This window comes from Myotis nattereri (assembly GCF_964212035.1).
Source record: "Myotis nattereri genome assembly, chromosome: 14".
NCBI classification, from domain to species: Eukaryota; Metazoa; Chordata; class Mammalia; order Chiroptera; family Vespertilionidae; genus Myotis; species Myotis nattereri.
The window spans coordinates 60,983,058-61,007,823 of record NC_138089.1 but is presented as its reverse complement, the minus strand read 5'-3'; the positions used below and the strand labels follow the sequence as shown (position 1 = coordinate 61,007,823).

General features: G+C 57.5%; 2 protein-coding genes across 4 annotated transcripts; both read left to right on the top strand.

Annotated features, from left to right (window-relative positions):
• Nucleotides 1-1,165: 1,165 nt before the first annotated feature.
• On the top strand, nucleotides 1,166-15,014 carry LOC308530000 (protegrin-5-like; the record flags this gene model as incomplete). Of its 3 annotated transcripts, none has more annotated exons than XM_081106417.1 (4): nucleotides 1,166-1,376; nucleotides 2,361-2,468; nucleotides 2,588-2,659; nucleotides 3,162-3,362. In XM_081106417.1, the coding sequence occupies 4 exons, from the start codon at nucleotides 1,173-1,175 to the stop codon at nucleotides 3,270-3,272; spliced, it is 495 nt and encodes a 164-aa protein (XP_080962543.1). In that variant the 3' UTR covers nucleotides 3,273-3,362. The 3 variants fall into 3 exon arrangements, with proteins under 3 accessions (XP_080962543.1, XP_080962542.1, XP_080962541.1); XM_081106416.1 differs by lacking the exons at nucleotides 2,361-2,468; nucleotides 2,588-2,659; nucleotides 3,162-3,362 and adding exons at nucleotides 14,013-14,120; nucleotides 14,240-14,311; nucleotides 14,814-15,014 and having other exon boundaries at nucleotides 1,173-1,376; XM_081106415.1 differs by lacking the exons at nucleotides 1,166-1,376; nucleotides 2,361-2,468; nucleotides 2,588-2,659; nucleotides 3,162-3,362 and adding exons at nucleotides 12,696-13,024; nucleotides 14,013-14,120; nucleotides 14,240-14,311; nucleotides 14,814-15,014.
• A 6,270-nt stretch (nucleotides 15,015-21,284) lies between these two features.
• LOC308529999 (protegrin-2-like) lies at nucleotides 21,285-23,405 on the top strand. Its single transcript, XM_081106414.1, has 4 exons — nucleotides 21,285-21,499; nucleotides 22,401-22,508; nucleotides 22,628-22,699; nucleotides 23,199-23,405. The coding sequence occupies exons 1-4, from the start codon at nucleotides 21,296-21,298 to the stop codon at nucleotides 23,340-23,342; spliced, it is 528 nt and encodes a 175-aa protein (XP_080962540.1). The 5' UTR covers nucleotides 21,285-21,295; the 3' UTR covers nucleotides 23,343-23,405.
• Nucleotides 23,406-24,766: the final 1,361 nt, after the last annotated feature.

The following is a 24,766-nucleotide window of genomic DNA, read 5'->3' as shown; positions in this document are numbered from 1 at the left end:
ACAGGACACAGAACCTACACAGAACCTAGAGACAGAAGAACTTCGCTGGAGAGAACATGGCAAAAGATCCTGGACAGAAACTGGCAACAGAACCTAGAGACAGAACCTTGTGACAGAACCTGGCTGAAGATCCTAGAGACACAACCTGGCTACAGAACCTGGATAGAACATGGCAAGAGGACCTGACTAGAACCTGGTGACTGTACTTGGCTGGAGAACCTAGCAAGAGAACATGGACACAGAGCCTGGCTGGAGATCCTAACCAGAAATTCGCTGGAGATCCAGACCAGAACTTCACTGGAGATTCTGGCTAGAGATCCTGGCTAGGCTGCTGATCAGTTGAATGCTGTCTCCATGTCATTCCTTCTTCGTCGACTCGGTCCACACCTTTGGGGACCCCTGGACGTGCGGGGGTTGGACCCCAGCAGATGATGAGGATGGTGACGATGGTGAGGATGGTGACAGTGAGGATGGTGACGATGGTGACAGTGAGGATGGTGACGGTGACAATGGTGAGGATGGTGAGGATGGTGACGATGACGATGATGGTGAGGATGGTGACGATGGTGAAGATGGTGAGGATGGTGATGATGGTGAAGATGGTGAGGATGGTGACGATGGTGAAGATGGTGAGGATGGTGAGGATGGTGACGATGGTGAGGATGGTGAAGATGGTGAGGATGGTGACGATGGTGAGGATGGTGAGGATGGTGATTATGGTGAGGATGGTGAGGATGGTGAGGATGATGAAGATGGTGAGGATGGTGACGATGACGAGGATGGTGACAATGGTGAGGATGGTGAGGATGGTGACGATGGTGACGATGGTGAGGATGGTGAGGATGGTGACTATGGTATGGGGCAGCCTGGATATTAGAGGAGGTGGTGTCTGGAGCGTGAGGCTGCATTCAGCGGGGAGGAAGGGAGGGGGTGCAGGAGCCAGGCGCAGGGATGGGGGTGAGGAAGGGGGAAGTGTCCGAGGAGGAAGAAGGAGCAGGTGGGGAGATGGGGAAACCATTTCTTCACGTTGCCCAGGAGAGACCTCGCCCACCGAGCAGCAGCCTGTGAGGCAACAGGGAGCTGAGGCAAGCCCAGCCGCCGGGCCCGGGCAGGGGGGCCAGTCCGGCTGCATAAAGGGGGCCCTGCGTGGTGGGGGGACTCCACTCAGGGGCATGGCGACCCAGAGGAACAGCCTGTGCTGGGGGCGCTGGCCGCTGCTGCTGCTGCTGCTGGGCCTGGCCATGCCCCTGCCTCCTGCCGACGCCCGGGCCCTGAGCTACCAGGAGGCGGTGCGCCTGGCTGTGCAGGGCTTCAACCAGCGCTCCCGGGAGGCCAGCCTCTACCGCCTCCTGCAGCAGGACCCGCAGCCCCAGGGCGTGAGTGGGGGGCGGGAGGGGCTCTGCTCTGGCCTCTGCCACTCCCTTGGCTTCTGCTTGGCTTCTCTCAAGGAGGCTGCTCCCTCCAGGGGTCCCCCCTCCTCCAGGGCACCTGCCAGGGCTGTGTCCCCTCCCAGAGGCGGACCCGCCTGTGAATCTATTCTGTGCAATGAGGTCCCCCCAACCCCCCACTCAGGCTTCAGGGCTTCTGGGTCCCAGGGAAGGGCAGGCCATCGGGGCTGGGGTGTGACTCCCTGCTCTATGTATTTATTTTTAATATGTACATGTAGATATATTTTTATTATTATTTAAAAATCCTAACCCGAGGATATTTTTCCATTGATTTTCAGAGACAGTGGAAGAGAGAGGGAAAGACGGAGAAATATCGATGTGAGAGACACATGGATTGGTTGCCTCCTACAAAAACCCTTACCAGGCCTGGGCCGGGGAGGAGCGTGCAATGGAGATATGGGCCCTTGACCAGTATTGAACCCGGGACCCTTTGGTCTGCAGGCTGACGCTCTATCTACTGAGCAACATTGGCCAGGGCTAAATAGGTTTTTATTGATTTCAGGGAGGAAGAGAGAGGGAGAGAGAGAGAAACATCCATGATGAGATTCATTGAACGGCTGCCTCCTGCACGCCCCCTCCTGGGGATCCAGCCTGCAGCCCGGGCAGGTGCCCTTGCCCAGGAATTGAACCCTGGACTGAAGGTGCCCTGAGCCAAAGGGACGATGGCACGGCCCTGCTTTGAGTGTCCTGAGCTCATCTGCCGCCCACACAGGGGGCCCCAGGAGGCCCTGCGCCCCGGGTCCCCTTGGAGCTGGGCGGGCTCTGCCCTCTCCCCCCTGCCCACACCCAGCACCAAACCAGCGCCAGGGACAGGGCAGGCGCTGCTGACGGCTGTTCTCTTTGGGGGGCGGGGGGAGACCAGGGAACCAAGCAGAGGCCCATCCCTGGTCTCCCCACTTTCTCTCCCGCCAGGACCTGAACCCAGACACCCCGACGCCCATGAGCTTCACCCTGAAGGAGACCGTGTGCCCCAGGACCACGCGGCAGCCCCCCGAGGAGTGTGACTTCAAGGAGAACGGGGTGAGCTGGGGGCTGGGGCGCCCCGAGATGCTGCACAGGAGGCCTCGGGCCACATTCCCAGGGACGGGGCGGCCGGGAGGGCTCAGCACCGGGTGGAGGTGTGACCTGCGCCCTTGCAGCTGGTGAAGGTGTGCGCGGGGACCGTCACCCTGGACCAGGACACCGGCTACTTTGACTTCGTCTGCCAGGAGGTGAGCGGCCCCTTCTGAGACCTGGGGGCCGATGGGTGTGGCGTCTGGAGCGTCCTGGGCCCAGGCAGCCCCCTCCCCCTCCTCCCCCAGCCCCAGCCTGGATCTGAGTGCGGTCCCTGCCCAGGAGCCTGTTAGAAAGGCCCCCTCCGAGCCCCCCGACCAGCAGCCTCAGACTCCGGGTGAGGCCCAGCAGGGGCAGGCAGCCACCTTCCAGAAGGTTCCTGCTGAGGCTGGGGAGCCGCTCACTGGGCTGATGAGCTTTCAGCCCGGCTCCGCCCCGGCTTTGCTGGACGGGCCTGTGACCTGGTGAGGCCACTGGGCATCTCTGCGCCTCAGTTTCCTCATCTGTTTAAGGGGTGGGGGCTCCACCGCAGGCTCCCAAGGTCACAGGCAGAGGGGGAGCCGGGCCCCGAGGCGCCTCACTGGCCCGGGAAGGGGGTGCAGGTGGGGGCTCCTGATCCAGCCCAGCCCCACATGGAGCCGGTTTCCTCCCCCTGCTCAGATCGAGGGCGTTGGATTCAACTTCCGGGGGCTGCGCAGAGCCTTCAAGAGAGGTGGATACAAGTTTGGGGAATCCCTGGAGAAACTTGGTGGGAGAATCAGGAACCTTTAGACAAACCTCTTGCCCGAAGGGGAGCCCTGATGTCTGTTTGGCCCTGGCCCCGGCCTCTGGGCTCTGACCAATAAAATCTGGGAAAGCCTCCTCCTCAGGCGTCACTGTCACTTGCGTCGCCTTCTCTCGCTCGCCGCAGTGAAGCCGTGCGGCTCTGTGTGTCTCTTTTCCTGAAAATCTGTAAATCTGGGGGCGGGGGCAGGGGGGCGGGGGTCTTGGGCGGTGGCTCAGGTGATTGGAGCATGGTCCTGGACCGAAAGGGTTCGGTTCTTCCCGGTCAGGCACTTCCCTGCTCTCAGGCCCATCCCTGGTTGGGGTGCATTTGGGAGGCAACAGGTCAAAGTTTCTCGCTCACATTGATGTCTCTCTCTCTCTCTCTCTCTCTCTCTCTCTCTCTCTCTCAAAATCAATAAAAACAAGAAATCCTTGGATGAGGATTAAGGCGGGGGTGGCTCAGTGGTTGAGCACTAACCTGTGAACCAGGAGGTGGCAGTTGGATTCCTGCTCATGGCACAGGCCCGGGTTGTGGGCTTGATCCCCAGTGGGGGCCGTGCAGGAGGCAGCTGATCAGTGATTCTCTCTCATCACTCATGTTTCTATCTCTCCCTCCCTCTCCCTTCTCTCTGAAATCAATTAAGATTTATTAAAATAAAGAAAGAAATAAAATCAATAAGCACACACCCTCAGGTCAGGAGGAAAGAAGCAGGAGCCCAGATGTCTCCCCACCCCCCCTCTCCGCCCCCATCGGCCTCTGGGAGCCTCCAGGAGAAGGCCCTGCAGAACCCAGACCTGCCCACATGGTTTCCGGCCTAGAGGGGCCCTTCTGCTGAGGGTTCCTGTTACTTCATGTGTGTGTGTTGCGGGGGGAGAAGGGGGATGAAGGAGTGCAGGGGGCACCCCAGAAGCACCCTCTAACCTGCCATGACTCCCGGGGCCTGTGGGGCTTCTCACGATGGGCACCCACCAGGGAGGAGCCATCAGACTCCCGCAGCCCTCGGCCCCACGACCGGGAGGCGCTGACATCGCTGCTCCCTGAGGAGCAGGGGGGACACCCTGAACTGGGGACTCTGTGCCGCGCTCCCCACCAGGGAGAACCCTCAGGGCATCCCACGCGGATCACCAGCACCGTGTGCTCAGCCACCAGCCTCCCCGGGAGGAGCGGCCCTGGGCCAGACCGCTGAGCGCCGCGGGCGCCCGCCTGGAACAGCCGAAGGACTGGGTGCCTGCACGTGGCAGAACCAATGGACACTGACCGCAGGGGCTGGAACAGGGCGACGGGGGAAGGAGACATACGGAACACTTTCAACAATAAAGGATTTATTTAAAAAAAGAATCAAGCCCTGGCTGGATTGGCTCAGTGGCTAGAGCGTCAGCCTGCGGACCATGGATCCCAGATTCAATTCCAGTCAAGGGCACATGCCCGGGTTGCGGGTTCCATGCCCAGTAGGGGGCGTGCAGGAGGAACTGATCAATGATTCTCTCTTCACTGATGTTTCTCTCCCTCTCCCTTCCTCTCTGAAATCAATAAAAATATTAAAAAATAAAATAACTCTTTCTAAAATAAAAAAGAATCCATTATAGCCTCTGGTCTAGTTGAGGTAGAATGAGTTTCTCCCCAAAAATGTACTTGTGTCTTTTTTTTTTTAATCCTCACCCAATGATATTTTCCCATTGATTTTTTTCTTCTCTCTCTCTCTATTATTTTTATTTTATTTTTTTATATATTTTATTGATTTTTTACAGAGAGGAAAGGAAAGGGATAGAGAGTTAGAAACATCGATGAGGGAGAAACATCGATCAGCTGCCTCCTGCACACCCCCTACTGGGGATTGGCCCGCAACCAAGGTACATGCCCTTCACCTGTATGAACCTGGGACCCTTGAGTCCGCAGACCGATGCTCCATCCACTAAGCCAAACCGGTTAGGGCTATTTTATTTTATTTTATCTTATTTTATATTTATTCCCCCAACCCCATTGATTTTTAGAGAGAGTGGCAGAGAGAGGGAAAGACAGAAACGTCGATGTCAAAGAAACACGTCGATTGGCTGTCTCCTGCACGAGCCCCAACCAGGGCCTGGGCCAGGAGGAGCCTGCAACCCAGGCATGTGCCCTTGAAGGAATGGAACCCGGGACCCTCTGGTCTGCAGGCCGCCGCTCTCTCCACTGAGCCACACCGGCAGGGGCGGATGTTGACTCCTGGATAGAGGCTGTGGCTGAGCCAGTCCCTGGCTCTGTGATAGACATGCTGAGCTCCATGCAGAGCATGTGCCCCCCAAGCTCGACGCGGGGGGCAGCCTTGGACACTGTCAGACCCCAGGTCCCACTCAGGGTGGCTGCACCCAGGGGGAAGGAGAGAGCCTTCAGGATTCCTTTGCTCCAGGCTCCTCCCAGGAGCCCTCCTGACAAGAGCAGGAAGCCCTGCAGCCATATGCAAATGTGGACCCGCCCAGGGGTGGTCTCCCTGGAAGGCGGACACTGGGCTTTGGAGTCCATAGGCCCATGCCCAGCCCGCAGCCTCCAGGCTGGGCCAGGTGTCCCCGGGGGACCAGCGCTGCACCCACTCTTGGGTCGGCTTTCCCGTCCCTGTTTCATCCTCAGGGTCTTTCCGCTCCTGTTTCCTGAGCTCCTAGTCCCTCCTGCCTCACATTTTATTTATTGTCAACCAACCCTCTCAACTGACTAACACAAAAGTCACACCTTGATTCCTTTTATTTCTTTTTTAAAAAATACATTTCATTGATATTTTTTTTAATATATGTTATTGATTTTTTACAGAGAGGAAGGGAGAGAGATAGAGAGTTAGGAACATCGATGAGAGAGAAACATCGATCAGCTGCCTCCTGCACATCTCCCACTGGGGATGTGTCTGCAACCCAGGTACATGCCCTTGGCCGGAATAGAACCCTCTCTCCACTGAGCCAATGCTGTCTCCACTGAGCCAATCTGGTTAGGGCTGATTGCTTTTATCTCTTAAATACTAGTAACCCGGTGCACAAAAATTCGTGCACTCACGGGGCCGGGGGGGGGGGGGTGTCCCTCAGTTATTAAACATTTATCGGCACAGCACTGACCACATTGGTGGTGGTGGTCTTGTCAAAATGTGTCATATTATGCAGATGAAAATCTATTTAAACAGATTTGATGTAGATATTTTCAAAGATGGAAGAATTGTCCCTGCCAACTGTTTTAGTTGATTCATATCTTCACTAATTGTCATCATTGCAAAGTTTCCAGTCCCCATATGGATTGCTGGATATAATAGGTCATGCGCTGTCCCTGTCCTTTGTTACCTTAAGGACTCTAGTTTTCCATTTATATGTTTACGTACCAACCTTACCGGCTTAAAAATGTAAGCTTTTAACGCTGCTCTCTCTGTTCCATATCCTTCCGGTGAAAAGTGGAGTTGGGTTGCAGCACAGGAGAGAAATTCAGAAGGGGAATATTGAAGTAATGACTGCAGTAGGAGAAGAGGGAACCTATTTCCCTGGCCACAGGCTCTGGCGCCCTGGATCACAGGGCTGGCAGCTTCTCCGGGTGGCTGCAGCCTGGGACCTCGGGCAGGTGGCTTTTCCGTCTCCTCGGCTGCAGCCAGCCGCAGGCGCTGGCGCCTGGACCAAAGGTGGGCGGCTTCTTCTTCTGGAAGCTTCTTCTTCTTCTGTACTTCCAGGGAGGGCAGTCAGTTATGTGTATATGTGTGTGCATGCAAACATAGGCGTGTACATGTGTGTATGTGGAAATCTGCTGGGCAAGTCAAAACCCTAGAAGAGTTGCCCCCTATCTCTTGAATCTTCCAGAGATATCCCCCACTTTTTTATTCTATCACTACTGGAGAGTCAGTATTTGCAGCCAGCCAGCCAGTGACTCTCTTAGTGTCTATTTCTGACTTCTTTCCCTGTCTGTCTTACAACCCCTAATCATATTTCCACCTGGATGCAGCATTTTTTCTCCCAACATGCTGTATAGAGAAGGAGTCAGGATGCTGTCTTCCCATGAATAGTACTCAGTAACAAACCAATTGCCTTTTAGTTGGGCAATGCCCCTACCCACCGTTCAAATCCCTTCCACCATGCATTTCTGTTTCCCTTCTTGTTTGTTGGATTGTTCTGCTGCTCCTTCTCCTCACCCCACCACCCTTGGATCGTAATGTAAAATCCTTTTACCATGACAAGAAATTATTAAAAATACAGATACCTTGAAAAAAAAAATACAGGTACTTCTCCGATCACTGGCCGGGAGCTGGCAAAGGCAGCCCCGGTTCTCCAATCACAGGCTGGAGGGTGGGCAAAGGCAGCCCCAGCTCTCCAATCACGGGCCACCCGGCTCTTGTCTGTCGCCTGGATTTCCGATCACCATCAGCAGCAGGTGGCTTGTCCGTCCTTCCCCTTTCGCCTCCCAGCATTGTGCCTCTGTATGTAAATTAATGGCCATCTTTGTTGGCAGTTAATTTGCATATTACCCTAATTAGCCAATGGGAGGCGTAGCGAAGGTACTGTCAATTACCATGTTTGTCTATTATTAGATAGGATATATATTTTTTTATTTCAGAGAGGATGGGAGAAGGAGGGAGAGAGACAAACTTCAATAATGAGTCAGAATTATTGACCAGCTGCCTCCTGCAGGCCCCACACTGGGGATGGAGCCAGCAACCCAGGCCTGTGCCCTGATGGGAACCCACCATGACCTCCTGCTTCATAGGTCAATACTCAACCCCTGAGCCTCTCCAGCTGGGCTTGATTCGTCTGAGAAGCTAGAACCAGAACAGACAGATCCTTAGAAATAGAAAGCAGATCAGTGTTCACAGGGGATGGAAGGAGGGAGAAAGGGGAGATGACTTCATGGGCACAGAGTGTGATTCCAGGTTCATGAAAAGGGGTGTGTGAGTGTGAGTGTGTGTGTGTGTGTGTGTGTGTGTGTGTGTGAGTGTGTTTTGAATTTCCATTTCCAACAAGTTCCCAGGAGTTGTGAGGCTAATGGTCTGGGGCCCTCACTTCGAGAACCACTGTGTTAAAGCTTCCGGGGAAGCTGTCAGATTTTCCCCTTTTTGATCAGGACTCCCCTAGAATCTTCTTTAAAAAAATTTTTTTTTTTTATTGATTTCAGAGAGGAAGGGAGAGGGAGATAGAAACTGCTGAGCCAGCTCAGCCAGGTTCGGGAGCCCGAGAGGGGGCGGTGAAGGATGGAGAAAAGACCGACAAGAGAAGAAAGCTGGGTCTGGGTGGGACGCTGTCCCCTCTGATGGAGAGATAGCGACAGCGCCAGTGCCTGCAAGCCGAGTCCTTATGTTATAGCAGATTCCACGAGGCAAAGTGACGGCGTGGTTACAACGTTCTCGCGGGTCTCGAATCCACTCAGTTACAGGCACCTGATCAAGCTTTGTTACTGCACCTCCCGCAGCCCACATCACTCAGCCACGTGGGCCATAGGCTCGGACCATCAGGCCAAGCTCACAACCATAGCCTTTGGCTGTCATGGTGCCGGGAGGGCTTTGCCACGAGAGGACTGTGCCCTCTCATTAGTGACTAATGCAGTGGTTCTCAACCTTCCTGACGCCGCGACCCTTTAATTACAGCTCCTCATGTTGTGGTGACCCCCAACCATAACATTATTTTCGTTGCTACTTCATAACTATAATTTTGCTACTGTTATGAATTGTCATATAAATATCTGATATGCAGGATGTATTTTCTTTGTTAAATATGTTTTATTGATTTTTTACCGAGAGGAAGGGAGAGGGATAGAGAGTTAGAAACATCGATGAGAGAAAAACATTGATCAGCTACTTCCCGCACACCCCCTACTGGGGATGTGCCCGCAACCAAGGTACAGGCCCTTGACTGGAATCAAACCTGGGACCCTTCAGTCCGTAGGCCAATGCTCTATCCATTGAGCCAACCGGTCAGGGCAGGATGTATTTTCATTGTTACAAATTGAACATAATTAAAGCATAGTGATTAATCACAAAACATTACGTGATTATATATGTGTTTTCCGATGGTCTTAGGCCACAACTATGAAAGGGCCGTTCGACCCCCAAAGGAGTCGGGACCCACAGGTTGAGAGCCACTGCATTAGTCCGAGGCTTGAACCTGTCCAAACGCTGTAGCTGCTCTCCACAGAAACATCAGTGATGAGAGAGAATCATTGATCGGCTGCCCCCTGCACGCCCCACACTGGGGATGGAGCCCACAACCTGGGCATGTGCTCTGAGTGGGAATCGAACCCCGACCTCCCGGTTCATAGGTCCATGCTCAACCCCTGAGCCTCGCCAGGTGGGCTCCCCTGGAATCTTCTGATCACCTTGTTCGTGACAGAGACTCTATGGAAAAGGCAGGCTGGGGAGAGCCCCCTCGCTCCCCAGGGGAGAGGCGGCCATGGCTTCTGAGGGTGTGGTCAGCCTCCCTCCTGGGTGGCGGACGCCCACCCGCACGCACCGGCCTGGCTGGGGCTCAGCCTGGAGGCTGGAAGCCGGGACCCTGTGCTGTGGGCCAGAGAGGGTCGGCACCCCCGGGCCCCGTCCTGACTTGCAGGCGTCAGGGGACCTGGGGAAGCCCTGGCTCTGCTGATTCGGAGCGGGAGGCGTGTGGGGGCCTGGCCCAGGCAGAGGTCCCTGTGGCCAGTGAGAAAGGCGCTCTGAGGGGTGGGGTCTGCCCTAGAGGAAGCAGGACTGGGCGGGTCTCTGCCCTGGGCTAAGGGCCAGCACTGATGCCTTCTCCTCTCCTGGTGGCTCCTTGGGGACCCTGAAGCCAGAACTAAAGCTGAGGCATCCAGGAGAGAGCTGAGGGGCCGGTGTCCTGGGCTGACTTCCTCCCGGCCACTATCCAGGGCCCGTGTGCAATCCCGGCTTGGCCCAGAGCCCCTGGGGCAATCCCGGCTGTGAAACCAGGTTGCACACAAGCCCATTTCTCCTTCCTTCTCCCGAGGCCGAGTGCGCAACAGCACCCTCCACCCCAGATGTCCAAACCCCAAGAGGCCCCCAGGCCAAGAGGCCAGCAGCGACCCAGGCCTCCTGGCCGCACGGCCACTCCCAGGGGCGCTGGCCTGCACGTCCATGCTGCCGCTGGGCCCCTGGCACGCTGCCTCTCCTCTCCCAGGTGCTCCCTCCCTGCAGCCGCCCGGGCCTGTTGCCACTAGAGCGCTGACCGGGCTCATCTGGGATCAAATCGGAAGAGACGTCCGAAGGCTGCGGGAGCAAAGAGGAGACGGTGGCCCCGTCCGGCTGGAGGTCAGGGAGGGCTTGGTTGGTGGCCGGAGTGTCAGGGAGACGGGAGAGAGCAGGTGGCTCCGTGCGCCCACTGGGGCGGCATCTGCAGCAGCCTGGCGCCTGGGGCCTGCAGGGCTCAGTGGTTGATTGTCAGCCTATGAACCAGGAGGTGACAATTCTAATGCTGGTCAGGGACACATGCCCAGGTTGTGGGCTCGATCCCCAGTGTGGGGTGTGCAGGAGGCAGCCCATCCATGGTTCTCTCTCATCATTGATGTTTCTGTCTCTCACTCCTCTCCCTTCCTCTCTGAAATCAATAAAAATGCATTTTAAAAAAAATGACTCCAGGCCCTGATGCCAGCAGAGTGTGGGGGGCTCCTGAAGGCGGGTATGTGTGTGTGAAATGCGTCATCAGCAGCCAAAGAGCCCCATAACGATGGTGAGGAAGGTGAGGATGGTGAGGATGGTGACGATGGTGAGGATGGTGAGGATGGTGAGGATGGTGAGGATGGTGAGGATGGTGAGGATGGTGACGATGGTGAGGATGGTGAGGATGGTGAGGAAGGTGAGGATGGTGAGGATGGTGAGGAAGGTGAGGAAGATGAGGATGGTGAGGATGGAGAGGATGGTGAGGATGGTGAGGATGGTGAGGATGGAGAGGATGGTGAGGATGGTGAGGAAGGTGAGGATGGTGAGGATGGTGAGGAAGGTGAGGAAGATGAGGATGGTGAGGATGGAGAGGATGGAGAGGATGGTGAGGATGGTGAGGAAGGTGAGGATGGTGAGGAAGGTGAGGAAGGTGAGGAAGATGAGGATGGTGAGGATGGAGAGGATGGAGAGGATGGTGAGGATGGTGAGGAAGGTGAGGATGGTGAGGAAGGTGAGGAAGATGAGGATGGTGAGGATGGTGAGGATGGAGAGGATGGTGAGGATGGTGAGGAAGGTGAGGATGGTGAGGAAGGTGAGGAAGGTGAGGATGGTGAGGATGGTGAGAATGGTGACGATGGTGAGGAATTGAGGATGGTGAGGATGGTGAGGATGGTGAGGATGGTGAGGATGGTGAGGATGGTGACGATGGTGAGGAAGGTGAGGATGGTGAGGATGGTGAGGATGGTGACGATGGTGACGATGGTGAGGAAGGTGAGGATAGTGACGATGGTGACGATGGTGAGGATGGTGAGGATGGAGTGGATGGTGAGGATGGTGAGGATGATGATGAAGGTGAGGATGGTGAGGATGGAGTGGATGGTGAGGATGGTGAGGATGGTGAGGATAGTGAGGATGGAGAGGATGGTGAGGATGGTGAGGATGGTGAGGATGGTGAGGAAGGTGAGGAAGATGAGGATGGTGAGGATGGTGAGGATGGAGAGGATGGTGAGGATGGTGAGGAAGGTGAGGATGGTGAGGATGGTGAGGAAGGTGAGGAAGATGAGGATGGTGAGGATGGTGAGGATGGAGAGGATGGTGAGGATGGTGAGGAAGGTGAGGATGGTGAGGAAGGTGAGGAAGGTGAGGATGGTGAGGATGGTGAGAATGGTGACGATGGTGAGGAATTGAGGATGGTGAGGATGGTGAGGATGGTGAGGATGGTGAGGATGGTGAGGATGGTGAGGAAGGTGAGGATGGTGAGGATGGTGAGGATGGTGACGATGGTGACGATGGTGAGGAAGGTGACGATGGTGAGGATGGTAAGGATGGTGAGGATGGTGAGGATGGTGATGAAGGTGACGATGGTGAGGATGGTGACGATGGTGAGGAAGGTGAGGATGGTGAGGATGGTGACGATGGTGAGGAAGGTGAGGATAGTGAGGATGGTGAGGATGGTGACGATGGTGACGATGGTGAGGATGGTGACGATGGTGAGGAAGGTGAGGATGGTGAGGATGGTGACGATGGTGACGATGGTGACGATGGTGACAGTGAAGATGGTGACAGTGAGGATGGTGAAGGTGACGATGGTGAGGATGGTGATGATGATGACGATGGTGAGGATGGTGACGATGGTGACGATGGCGCCTGTGGTCTGGGGCAGCCTGGCTACTAGAGGAGGTGGTGTCTGGAGGGTGAGGCTGCATTCAGCGGGGAGGAAGGGAGGGGGTGCAGGATCCAGGCGGGGGGTGGGGGGTGGGGGGGTGGGGAAGGGGGAAGTGTCCCAGGAGGAAGAAGGAGCAGGTGGGGAGATGGGGAAACCATTTCTTCACGTTGCCCAGGAGAGACCTCGCCCACCGAGCAGCAGCCTGTGAGGCAACAGGGAGCTGAGGCAAGCCCAGCCGCCGGCCCGGGCAGGGGGGCCAGTAGGGCTGCATAAAGGGGGCCCTGCGTGCTGGGGGGACTCCACTCGGGGACATGGCGACCCAGAGGAACAGCCTGTGCTGGGGGCGCTGGCCGCTGCTGCTGCTGCTGCTGGGCCTGGCCATGCCCCTGCCTCCGGCCGCCGCCCGGGCCCTGAGCTACCAGGAGGCGGTGCGCCTGGCTGTGCAGGGCTTCAACCAGCGCTCCCAGGAGGCCAGCCTCTACCGCCTCCTGCAGCAGGACCCGCAGCCCCAGGGCGTGAGTGGGGGGCGGGAGGGGCTCTGCTCTGGCCTCCTGCCACTCCTTTGGCTTCTGCTTGGCCGCCCTCAGGGAGGCTGCTCCCTCCAGGGGTCCCCCTCCTCCAGGTCACCTGCCAGGGCTGTGTCCCCTCCCAGGGGCCTCTCCTGCCTGTGAGTCTATTCTGTGCAATGAGGTCCCCCCAACCCCCCATTCAGGCTTCAGGGCTTCTGGGTCCCAGGGAAGAGCAGGCCATCGGGGCTGGGCTGTGACTCCCTGCTTTATTTATTTATTTTTAATATGTACATGTAGATATATTTTTATTATTATTTAAAAAACCTAACCCGAGGATATTTTTCCATTGATTTTCAGAGACAGTGGAAGAGAGAGGGAAAGACGGAGAAATATCGATGTGAAAGAGACACATGGATTGGTTGCCTCCTACAAAAACCCTTACCAGGCCTGGGCCGGGGAGGAGCCTGCAATGGAGATATGGGCCCATGACCAGTATTGAACCCGGGACCCTTTGGTCTGCAGACTGACGCTCTATCCACTGAGCAACACTGGCCAGGGCTAAATAGGTTTTTATTGATTTCAGGGAGGAAGAGAGAGGGAGAGAGAGAGAAACATCCATGATGAGATTCATTGATCAGCTGACTCCTGCACGCCCCCTCTTGGGATCCAGCCTGCAGCCCGGGCAGGTGCCCTTGCCCAGGAATTGAACCCTGGACTGAAGGTGCCCTGAGCCAAGCGGACGAGGGCACGGCCCTGCTTTGAGTGTCCTGAGCTCATCTGCCGCCCACACAGGGGGCCCCAGGAGGCCCTGCGCCCCGGGTCCCCTTGGAGCTGTGCGGGCTCTGCCCTCTACCCCCTGCCCACACCCAGCACCAAACCAGCGCCAGGGACAGGGCAGGGGCTGCTGACGGCTGTTCTCTTTGGGGGGCGGGGGGTGAGACCAGGGAACCAAGCAGAGGCCCATCCCTGGTCTCCCCACTTTCTCTCCTGCCAGGACCTGAACCCAGACACCCCGAAGCCGGTGAGCTTCACCCTGAAGGAGACCGTGTGCCCCAGGACCACGCGGCAGCCCCCTGAGCAGTGTGACTTCAAGAAGAACGGGGTGAGCTGGGGGCTGGGGCGCCCCGAGATGCTGCACAGGAGGCCTCGGGGCACATTCCCAGGGATGGGGTGGCCGGGAGGGCTCAGCACCGGGTGGAGGTGTGACCTGCGCCCTTGCAGCTGGTGAAGGCGTGCGCGGGGACCGTCACCCTGGACCAGGACACTGACTACTATGACGTCCACTGCGAGGAGGTGAGCGGCCCCTTCTGAGACCTGGGGGCCGATGGGTGTGGCGCCTGGAGCGTCCTGGGCCCAGGCAGCCCCCTCCCCTCCTCCCCCATCCCCAGCCTGGATCTGAGTGCGGTCCCTGCCCAGGAGCCTGTTAGAAAGGCCCCCTCCGAGCCCCCCGACCAGCTTTCTCAGACTCCGGGTGAGGCCCAGCAGGGGCAGGCAGCCACCTTCCAGAAGGTTCCTGCTGAGGCTGGGGAGCCGCTCACTGCGGGTGATGAGCTTTCAGCCCGGCTCCTCCCCGGCTTTGCTGGACGGGCCTGTGACCTGGGGAGGCCACTGGGCATCTCCGGGCCTCAGTCTCCTCATCTGTTTAAGGGGTGGGGGCTCCACCGCAGGCTCCCAAGGTCACAGGCAGAGGGGGAGCCGGGCCCCGAGGCGCCTCGCTGGCCCGGGAAGGGGGTGCAGGTGGGGGCTCCTGATTCGGCCCAGCCCCACATGAAGCCCATTTCCTCCCCCTGCACAGATCAAGGACGTCAAATTGAATGCTGAGAATCTAGGGGAACGCATCAAGAATGCTAAAAAGAAGGTTTGGGAAAAGATCAAGAGTTTTGGCAGGAGAATCAAGGAATTTTTCCGAAAACCCTCACCGGAGGGGGAGCCCTGATGTCTGTTTGGCCCTGGCTCCGGCCTCTGGGCTCTGACCAATAAAATCTGGGAAAGCCTCCTCCTCAGGCGTCACTGTCACTTGTGTCGCCTTCTCTCGCTCGCCGCAGTGAAGCCGCGCGGCTCTGTGTGTCTCTTCCTGAAAATCAGTAAATGGGGGGCCGGGGGAGGCCTTCGGCGGAGGCTCAGGTGATTGGAGCATCGTCCTGGACCGAAAGGGTTTGGTTCTTCCCGGTCAGGCACTTCCCTGCTCTCAGGCCCATCCCTGGTTGGGGGTGTATTTGGGGGCAACAGGTCAATTTTTCTCACTCACATTGATCTCTCTCTCTCTCTCTCTCTCTCTCTCAAAATCAATAAAAACAAGAAATCCTTGGGTGAGGATTAAGGCCGGGGTGGCTCAGTGGTTGAGCACTAACTAACCTGTGAACCAGGAGGTGGCAGTTGGATTCCTGCTCAGGGCACAGGCCCGGGTTGTGGGCTTGATCCCCAGTGGGGGCCGTGCAGGAGGCAGCTGATCAGTGATTCTCTCTCATCACTCATGTTTCTATCTCTCTCTCCCTTTCTCTCTGAAATCAATAAAATATATTAAAACAGATAATTAAAAGCAATAAGCACCTCTCCTTATGTGAGGATGAAACCCGGCGGCTCCCATGGAGCTCCCCCCGCCCCTCCCCGCCTCTGGGAGCCTCCAGGAGAAGGCCCTGCAGAACCCGGACCTGCCCACATGGTTTCCGGCCTAGAGGGGCCCTTCTGCTGAGGGTTCCTGTTACTTCATGTGTGTGTGGGGGGGGGTGGGGGGGGAGAAGGGGGATGAAGGAGTGCAGGGGGCACCCCAGAAGCACCCACTAACCTGCCGTGACTGCCGGGGCCTGTGGGCTTCTCACCATGGGCACCCACCAGGGAGGAGCCATCAGACTCCCGCAGGCCCTCGGCCCCACGACCGGGAGGCGCTGACATTGCTGCTCCCTGAGGAGCAGGGGGACACCCTGAACCGGGGACTCCGTGCCGCGCTCCCCATCAGGGAGAACCCTCAGGGCATCCCACGCGGATCACCAGCACCGTGTGCTCAGCCACCAGCCTCCCCGGGAGGAGCGGCCCTGGGCCAGACCGCTGAGCGCCGCGGGCGCCCGCCTGGAACAGCCGAAGGACCGGGTGCCTGCACGTGGCAGAACCAATGGACACTGACCGCAGGGGCTGGGACAGGGCGACGGGGGAAGGAGACATACGGAACACTTTCAACAATAAAGGATTTATTTAAAAAAAGAATCAAGCCCTGGCTGGATTGGCTCAGTGGCTAGAGCGTCAGCCTGCGGACCATGGATCCCAGATTTAATTCCACTCAAGGGCACATGCTCCAGTTTCAGGATCGATGCCCAGTAGGGGGCGTGCAGGAGGCAGCCGATTAATGATTCTCTCCCATCATTGATGTTTCTCTCCCTCTCCCTTCCTCTCTGAAATCAATAAACATATTAAAAAATAAAATAACTCTTCCTAAAATAAAAAAGAATCCATTATAGCCTCAGGTCTAGTTGAGGCAGAATGAGTTTCTCCCCAATAATGTGCTTATGTTGAGTCTTTTTTCTCGTTTTTTTATCCTCACCCGAGAATACTTTTCCATTGATTTTTCTCTTCTCTCTATCTCTCTCTCTCTTATATTTATTTTATTTTTTTATATTTATTTATTTCCCTCACCACTGATTTTTAGAGAGAGTGGCAGAGAGAGGGAAAGACAGAAACATCAATGTCAAAGAAATACGTCGATTGGTTGTCTCCTGCACGAGCCCCAACCTGGGCCTGGGCCAGGCAGGAGCCTGCAACCCAGGCATGTGCCCTTGAAGGAATGGAACCCGGGACCCTCTGGTCTGCAGGCCGACGCTCTCTCCACTGAGCAACACCGGCCGGGGCGGATGTTGAGTCCTGGATAGAGGCTGTGGCTGAGCCAGTCCCTGGCTCTGTGATAGACATGCTGAGCTCCATGCAGAGCATGTGGCCCCCAAGCTCGACCCGGGGGGCAGCCTTGGACACTGTCAGACCCCAGGTCCCACTCTGGGTGGCTGCACCCAGGGGGAAGGAGAGAGCCTTCAGGATTCCTTTGCTCCAGGCTCCTCCCAGGAGCCCTCCTGACAAGAGCAGGAAGCCCTGAAGCCATATGCAAATGTGGACCCGCCCAGGGGTGGTCTCCCTGGAAGGCGGACACTGGGCTTTGGAGTCCAGCAGGCCCATGCCCAGCCCGCGGCCTCCAGGCTGGGCCACGTGTCCCCGGGGACCAGCGCTGCACCCACTCTTGGGTCGGCTTTCCCGTCCCCGTTTCATCCTCAGGGTCTTTCCGCTCCTGTTTCCTGAGCTCCTAGTCCAGGGGTGGGCAAACGTTTTGACTCGAGGGCCACAATGGGTTCTTAAACTGGACCGAGGGCCGGAACAAAAGCATGGATGGCAAACAAAAACATAGTTCATGTTTGCGTGAACTAATATAAATTCAAAGTAAACATCATTACATAAAAGGGTACGGTCTTTTTTTTTTTAGTTTTATTCATTTATTTTTTAGTTTTACTCATATTATTTTTTAGTTTTATTCATTTATTCATTTATTCAAGGCTGTCCTAGTCCCTCCTGCCTCTCAGGAACGTCCTATTCGTGTTACACATTTCATTTATTGTCAACCAATCCCTCTCAACCGACTAACACAAAAGTCACACCTTGATTCCTTTTATTTCTTTTTAAAATAAATTTTTTTATTGATTTTTTACAGAGAGGAAGGGACAGGCATAGAGATTTAGAAACATCGATGAGAGAGAAACATCGATCAGCTGCCTCCTGCACACCCCCTACTGGGATGTGCCTGCAACCAAGGTACATGCCCTTGACCAGAATAAACCCGGGACCCTTCAGTCCGCAGGCCGACGCTCTCTCCACTGAGCCAAACTGGTTAGGGCTGATTCCTTTTATTTCTTAAACATATTTCTTAAATTGATTTCAGAGAGGATGGTGGAATGGGGTGACCCACAGAGACCACCACCAGGGACTCAGATCAAAATTTAGGAGCCTTTATGAAGCTGGCCAGTGACTACAGTTACAGCACCCTGCCGAAGCAGAGGCTGAATTGCGGTGCCGACTACAGGAGTCACATTTTATTATTAAATTCTGTGGAGGCCCAGAGAAAAATGTGTCTTTCAAATTCTGGGCCCCCAATATGGAGGAAATTCTCTTTAATTTTACTTTTTCCAGTTCTTTGTCTCCCAAATTTGGGATGAGACTTCCGGGCCTTCTGAGAAAGAAGGCCTGCATGCTGGGAGGGGGCCATGAGACCATATCTCAAGGCCTGGCCTGATGTCAGCACCTTCTTACCTGTGTGTTGGAGGACAGCCTGCCCCGCCTGGCCGAAGTGCGAGATATGCAGCCCAGCACAATGGGAGAAGGAGAGAGAGAGACACACAAACTTCAATGATGAGAGAGAATTATGGATCAGCTGCCTCCTGCACGCCCCACACTGCGGATGGAGCCAGCAACCCAGGCCTGTGCCCTGATGGGAACCCACCATGACCTCCTGCTTCATAGGTCAATACTCAACCCCTGAGCCTCTCCAGCTGGGCTTGATTCGTCTGAGAAGCTAGAACCAGAACAGACAGATCCTTAGAAATAGAAAGCAGATCAGTGTTCACAGGGGATGGAAGGAGTGAGGAAGGAGAGATGACTTCATGGGCACAGAGTGTGATTCTGGGTTCATGAAAAGGGGTGTGTGAGTGTGTGTGTGTGTGTGTGTGTGTGTGTGTGTGTGTTTTGAATTTCCATTTCCAACAAGTTCCCAGGAGTTGTGAGGCTAATGGCCTGAGGCTCACACTTTGAAAACCACTGTGTTAAAGCTTCCTGGGGAGCTGTCAGATTTTCCCCTTTTTGATCAGGACTCCCCTAGAATCTTCTTTAAAAAAAATTTTTATATTAATTTCAGAGAAGAAGGGAGAGGGAGATAGAAACTGCTGAGCCAGCTCAGCCAGGTTCGGGAGCCCGAGAGGGGGCGGTGAAGGATGGAGAAAAGACCGACAAGGGAAGAAAGCTGGGTCTGGGTGGGACGCTGTCCCCTCTGATGGAGAGATAGCGACAGCGCCAGTGCCTGCAAGCCGAGCCCTTATGTTATAGCAGATTCCACGAGGCAAAGTGACGGCGTGGTTACAACGTTCTCGCGGGTCTCGAATCCACTCAGTTACAGGCACCTGATCAAGCTTTGTTACCGCACCTCCCGCAGCCCACATCACTCAGCCACGTGGGCCACAGGCTCGGACCATCAGGCCAAGCTCACAACCATAGCCTTTGGCTGTCCTGGTGCCGGGAGGGCTCTGCCACGAGAGGACTGAGCCCTCTCATTAGTCTGAGGCTTGAACCTGTCCAAACGCGGTAGCCGCTTCCCCAGAAACATCAGTGATGAGAGAGAATCATTGATCGGCTGCCCCCTGCACGCCCCACACTGGGGATGGAGCCCACAACCTGGGCATGTGTTCTGAGTGGGAATTGAACCCCGACCTCCCGGTTCATAGGTCCGTGCTCAACCCCTGAGCCACGCCAGCTGGTCTCCCCTGGAATCTTCTGATCACCTTGTTCATGAGAGAGACTCTGTGGAAAAGGCAGGCTGGGGAGAGCCCCCTCGCTCCCCAGGGGAGAGGCGGCCATGGCTTCTGAGGGTGTGGTCAGCCTCCCTCCTGGGTGGTGGACGCCCACCCGCACGCACCGGCCTGGCTGGGGCTCAGCCTGGAGGCTGGAAGCCGGGACCCTGTGCTGTGGGCCAGAGAGGGTCGGCACCCCCGGGCCCCGTCCTGACTTGCAGGCGTCAGGGGACCTGGGGAAGCCCCTGGCTCTGCTGATTCGGAGCGGGAGGCGTGTGGGGGGCTGGCCCAGGCAGAGGTCCCTGTGGCCAGTGGGAAAGGCGCTCTGAGGGGTGGGGTCTGCCCTAGAGGAAGCAGGACTGTGCGGGTCCCTGCCCTGGGCTAAGGGGCAGCACTGATGCCTTCTCCTCCCCTGGTGGCTCCTTGGGGACCCTGAAGCCAGAACTAAAGCTGAGGCATCCAGGAGAGAGCTGAGGGGCCGGTGTCCTGGGCTGACTTCCTCCCGGCCACTATCCAGGGCCCGTGTGCAATCCAGGCTTGGTCCAGAGCCCCTGGGGCAATCCCGGCTGTGAAACCAGGTTGCACACAAGCCCATTTCTCCTTCCTTCTCCCGAGGCCGAGTGCGCAACAGCACCCTCCACCCCAGATGTCCAAACCCCAAGAGGCCCCCGGCCAAGAGGCCAGCAGCGACCCAGGCCTCCTGGCCGCACGGCCACTCCCAGGGGCGCTGGCCTGCACGTCCATGCTGCCGCTGGGCCCCTGGCACGCTGCCTCTCCTCTCCCAGGTGCTTCCTCCCTGCTGCCGCCCGGGCCTGTCGCCACTAGAGCACTGACCGGGCTCATCTGGGATCAAATCGGAAGAGACGTCCGAAGGCTGCGGGAGCAGAGAGGAGACGGTGGCCCCGTCCGGCTGGAGGTCAGGGAGGGCTTGGTTGGTGGCCGGCGTGTCAGGGGAGACGGGAGAGAGCAGGTGGCTCCGTGCGCCCACTGGGGCGGCGTCTGCAGCAGCCTGGCGCCTGGGGCCTGCAGGGCTGGGGGGAGGGCCATGGGAGCAAGGAGACTCCAGGCCCTGCCCGCCCTGCAGGGCTCAGTGGTTGATTGTCAGCCTATGAACCAGGAGGTCACAATTCTAATGCTGGTCAGGGACATATGCCCAGGTTGTGGGCTCGATCCTCAGTTTGGGGTGTGCAGGAGGCAGCCAATCCATGGTTCTCTTTCATCATTGATGTTTCTGTCTCTCACTCCTCTCCCTTCCTCTCTGAAATCAATAAAAATGTATTTAAAAAAAAATGACTCCAGGCCCTGATGCCAGCAGAGGGTGGGGGGCTCCTGAAGGCGGGTATGTGTGTGTGAAATGCGTCATCAGCAGCCAAAGAGCCCCATAACGATGGTGAGGAAGGTGAGGAAGGTGAGGATGGTGACTGTGGTCTGGGGCAGCCCAGAGCCTGGAGGAGGTGGTGTCTGGAGGGTGAGGCTGCATTCAGCGGGGAGGAAGTGAGGGGGTGCAGGAGCCAGGCAGGGGGGTGGGGGTGGGGAGGGGAGGGAAAGTGTCCCAGCAGGAAGAAGGAGCAGGTGGGGAGATGGGGAAACCATTTCTTCACGTTGCCCAGGAGAGACCTCGCCCACCGAGCAGCAGCCTGTGAGGCAACAGGGAGCTGAGGCAAGCCCAGCCGCCGGGCCCGGGCAGGGGGGCCAGTAGGGCTGCATAAAGGGGGCCCTGCGTGCTGGGGGGACTCCACTCGGGGACATGGCGACCCAGAGGAACAGCCTGTGCTGGGGGCGCTGGCCGCTGCTGCTGCTGCTGCTGGGCCTGGCCATGCCCCTTCCTCCGGCCGCCGCCCGGGCCCTGAGCTACCAGGAGGCGGTGCGCCTGGCTGTGCAGGGCTTCAACCAGCGCTCCCGGGAGGCCAGCCTCTACCGCCTCCTGCAGCAGGACCCGCAGCCCCAGGGCGTGAGTGGGGGGCGGGAGGGGCTCTGCTCTGGCCTCTGCCACTCCCTTGGCTTCTGCTTGGCTTCTCTCAAGGAGGCTGCTCCCTCCAGGGGTCCCCCCTCCCCCAGGGCACCTGCCAGGGCTGTTTCCCCTCCCAGAGGCCGCCCCCGCCTGCGAATCTATTCTGTGCCATGAGGTCCCCGCCAACCCCCCACTCAGGCTTCAGGGCTTCTGGGGTCCCAGGGAAGAGCAGGCCATCGGGACTGGGCTGTGACTCCCTGCTTTATTTATTTATTTTTAAAAATCTATTTTTGTTTTCATTTTATTATAATTATTAGTTTAAAATCCTCACCTGAGGATATTTCTCCATTGATTTTTAGAGACAGTGGAAGAGAGAGGGAAAGATGGAGAGAAATACCGATGTGAGAGACACATCTATGGGTTGCCTCATGCACGAGCAAACCCACTGAGCCACACCGGCCAGGGCTAAATAGATTCTTATTGATTTCAGGGAGGAAGGGAGAGGGAGAGAGAGAGAAACATCCCTGATGAGATTCATTGATCGGCTGCCTCCTGCACGCCCCCTCCTGGGGATCCAGCCTGCAGCCCGGGCAGGTGCCCTTGCCCAGGAATTGAACCCTGGACTGAAGGTGCCCTGAGCCAAGCGGACAAGGGCACGGCCCTGCTTTGAGTGTCCTGAGCTCATCTGCGTCCCACATAGGAGGCCCCAGGAGGCCCTGCGCCCCGGGTCCCCTTGGAGCTGTGCGGGCTCTGCCCTCTCCCCCCTGCCCACACCCAGCACCAAACCAGCGCCAGGGACAGGGCAGGGGCTGCTGACGGCTGTTCTCTTTGGGGGGGGGGGGTGAGACCAGGGAACCAAGCAGAGGCCCATCCCTGGTCTCCCCACTTTCTCTCCCGCCAGGACCTGAACCCAGACACCCCGAAGCCGGTGAGCTTCACCCTGAAGGAGACCGTGTGCCCCAGGACCACGCAGGAGCCCCCCGAGCAGTGTGACTTCAAGGAGAACGGGGTGAGCTGGGGGCTGGGGCGCCCCGAGATGCTGCACAGGAGGCCTCGGGCCACATTCCCAGGGACGGGGCGGCCGGGAGGGCTCAGCACCGGGTGGAGGTGTGACCTGCGCCCTTGCAGCTGGTGAAGGCGTGCGCGGGGACCGTCACCCTGGACCAGGACACTGACTACTATGACGTCCACTGCGAGGAGGTGAGCGGCCCCTTCTGAGACCTGGGGGCTGATGGGTGTGGTGCCTGGAGCGTCCTGGGCCCAGGTAGCCCCCTCTCCTCCTCCCCCAGCCCCAGCCTGGATCTGAGTGCGGTCCCTGCCCAGGAGCCTGTTAGAAAGGCCCCCTCCGAGCCCCCCAACCAGCAGCCTCAGACTCCGGGTGAGGCCCAGCAGGGGCAGGCAGCCACCTTCCAGAAGGTTCCTGCTGAGGCTGGGGAGCCGCTCACTGCGCTGATGAGCTTTCAGCCCGGCTCTCCCCGGCTTGCTGGACGGGCCTGTGACCTGGTGAGGCCACTGGGCATCTCTGCGCCTCAGTTTCCTCATCTGTTTAAGGGGTGGGGGCTCCACCGCAGGCTCCCAAGGTCACAGGCAGAGGGGGAGCCGGGCCCCAAGGCGCCTCGCTGGCCCGGGAAGGGGGTGCAGGTGGGGGCTCCTGATCTGGCCCAGCCCCACATGGAGCCCGTTTCCTCCCCCTGCACAGATCAAGGACGTCGCAATCTGGCCTTTGGTTAGATGGGGCCTAATCCTCTGGAACAACAGACGCTCGATTGGGAGCGGGATCGAGAAGGCTGGCAGGGGAATCAAGAGGATTTTCTCGAAACGTTCCCTTGAGGACGAGCCCTGATGTCTGTTTGGCCCTGGCCCCGGTCTCTGGGCTCTGACTAATAAAATCTGGGAAAGCCTCCTCCTCAGGCGTCACTGTCACTTGCGTCGCCTTCTCTCGCTCGCCGCAGTGAAGCCGTGCGGGTCTGTGTGTCTCTTCCTGAAAATCTGTAAATCCGGGGGCGGGGGCAGGGGGGGGGGGTCTTGGGCGGTGGCTCAGGTGATTGGAGCATGGTCCTGGACCAAAAGGGTTTGGTTCTTCCCGGTCAGGCACTTCCCTGCTCTCAGGCCCATCCCTGGTTGGGGTGCATTTGGGGGCAACAGGTCAATGTTTCTCACTCACATTGATGTCTGTTTGTCTGTCTGTCTGTCTCTCTCTCTAAATGAATAAAAACAAGAAATCTTTGGGTGAGGATTAAGGCCGGGGTGGCTCAGTGGTTGAGCACTAACCTGTGAACCAGGAGGTGGCAGTTGGATTCCTGCTCAGGGCACAGGCCCGGGTTGTGGGCTTGATCCCCAGTGGGGGCCGTGCAGGAGGCAGCTGATCAGTGATTCTCTCTCATCACTCATGTTTCTATCTCTCCCTCCCTTCTCTCTGAAATCAATAAGATATATTAAAACAGATAATTAAAAGCAATAAGCACCTCTCCTTATGTGAGGATGAAACCCGGCGGCTCCCATGGAGCTCCCCCCACCCCTCCCCGCCTCTGGGAGCCTCCAGGAGAAGGCCCTGCAGAACCCGGACCTGCCCACATGGCTTCCGGCCTAGAGAGGCCCTTCTGCTGAGGGTTCCTGTTACTTCATGTGTGTGTGTTGGGGGGGGAGAAGGGGGATGAAGGAGTGCAGGGGGCACCCCAGAAGCACCCACTAACCTGCCGTGACTCCCGGGGCCTGTGGGGCTTCTCACCATGGGCACCCACCAGGGAGGAGCCATCAGACTCCCGCAGGCCCTCGGCCCCACGACCAGGAGGCGCTGACATTGCTGCTCCCTGAGGAGCAGGGGGGACACCCTGAATCGGGGACTCCGTGCCGCGCTCCCCACCAGGGAGAACCCTCAGGGCATCCCACACGGATCACCAGCACCGTGTGCTCAGCCACCAGCCTCCCCGGGAGGAGCAGCTCAGGGCCAGACCGCTGAGCGCTGCGGGCACCCGCCTTCCGGCCTCACGGACAACCAGAGCCCAGGAAGCACCAGAGCCCAGGGAGCACCAGAGCCCAGGGAGCAGCACTGCCCAGGGAGAACCAGAGCCCAGGGAGAACCAGAGCCCAGGGAGAACCAGTGCCCAGGGAGCACCAGTGCCCAGGGAGAACCAGAACCCAGGGAGAACCAGATCCCAGGGAGCACCAGTGCCCAGGGAGCACCAGAGCCCAGGGACTTAGAGGGAAAGGGCTGCGCAGCCCCAGCAGGGGAGCCTCTTAGACCTGCAGGGGCTGGCCTAGGCCCCT

Coding starts and splice junctions, on each gene's coding strand:
- LOC308529999 (XM_081106414.1), top strand. CDS start 21,296: ATGGCGACCCAGAGGAACAGCCTGTGCTGGGGGCGCTGGCCGCTGCTG. Junction 22,509..22,627: donor GTGACTTCAAGGAGAACGGG/GTGAGCTGGGGG, acceptor GCGCCCTTGCAG/CTGGTGAAGGCGTGCGCGGG. Junction 22,700..23,198: donor ATGACGTCCACTGCGAGGAG/GTGAGCGGCCCC, acceptor CCCCCTGCACAG/ATCAAGGACGTCGCAATCTG.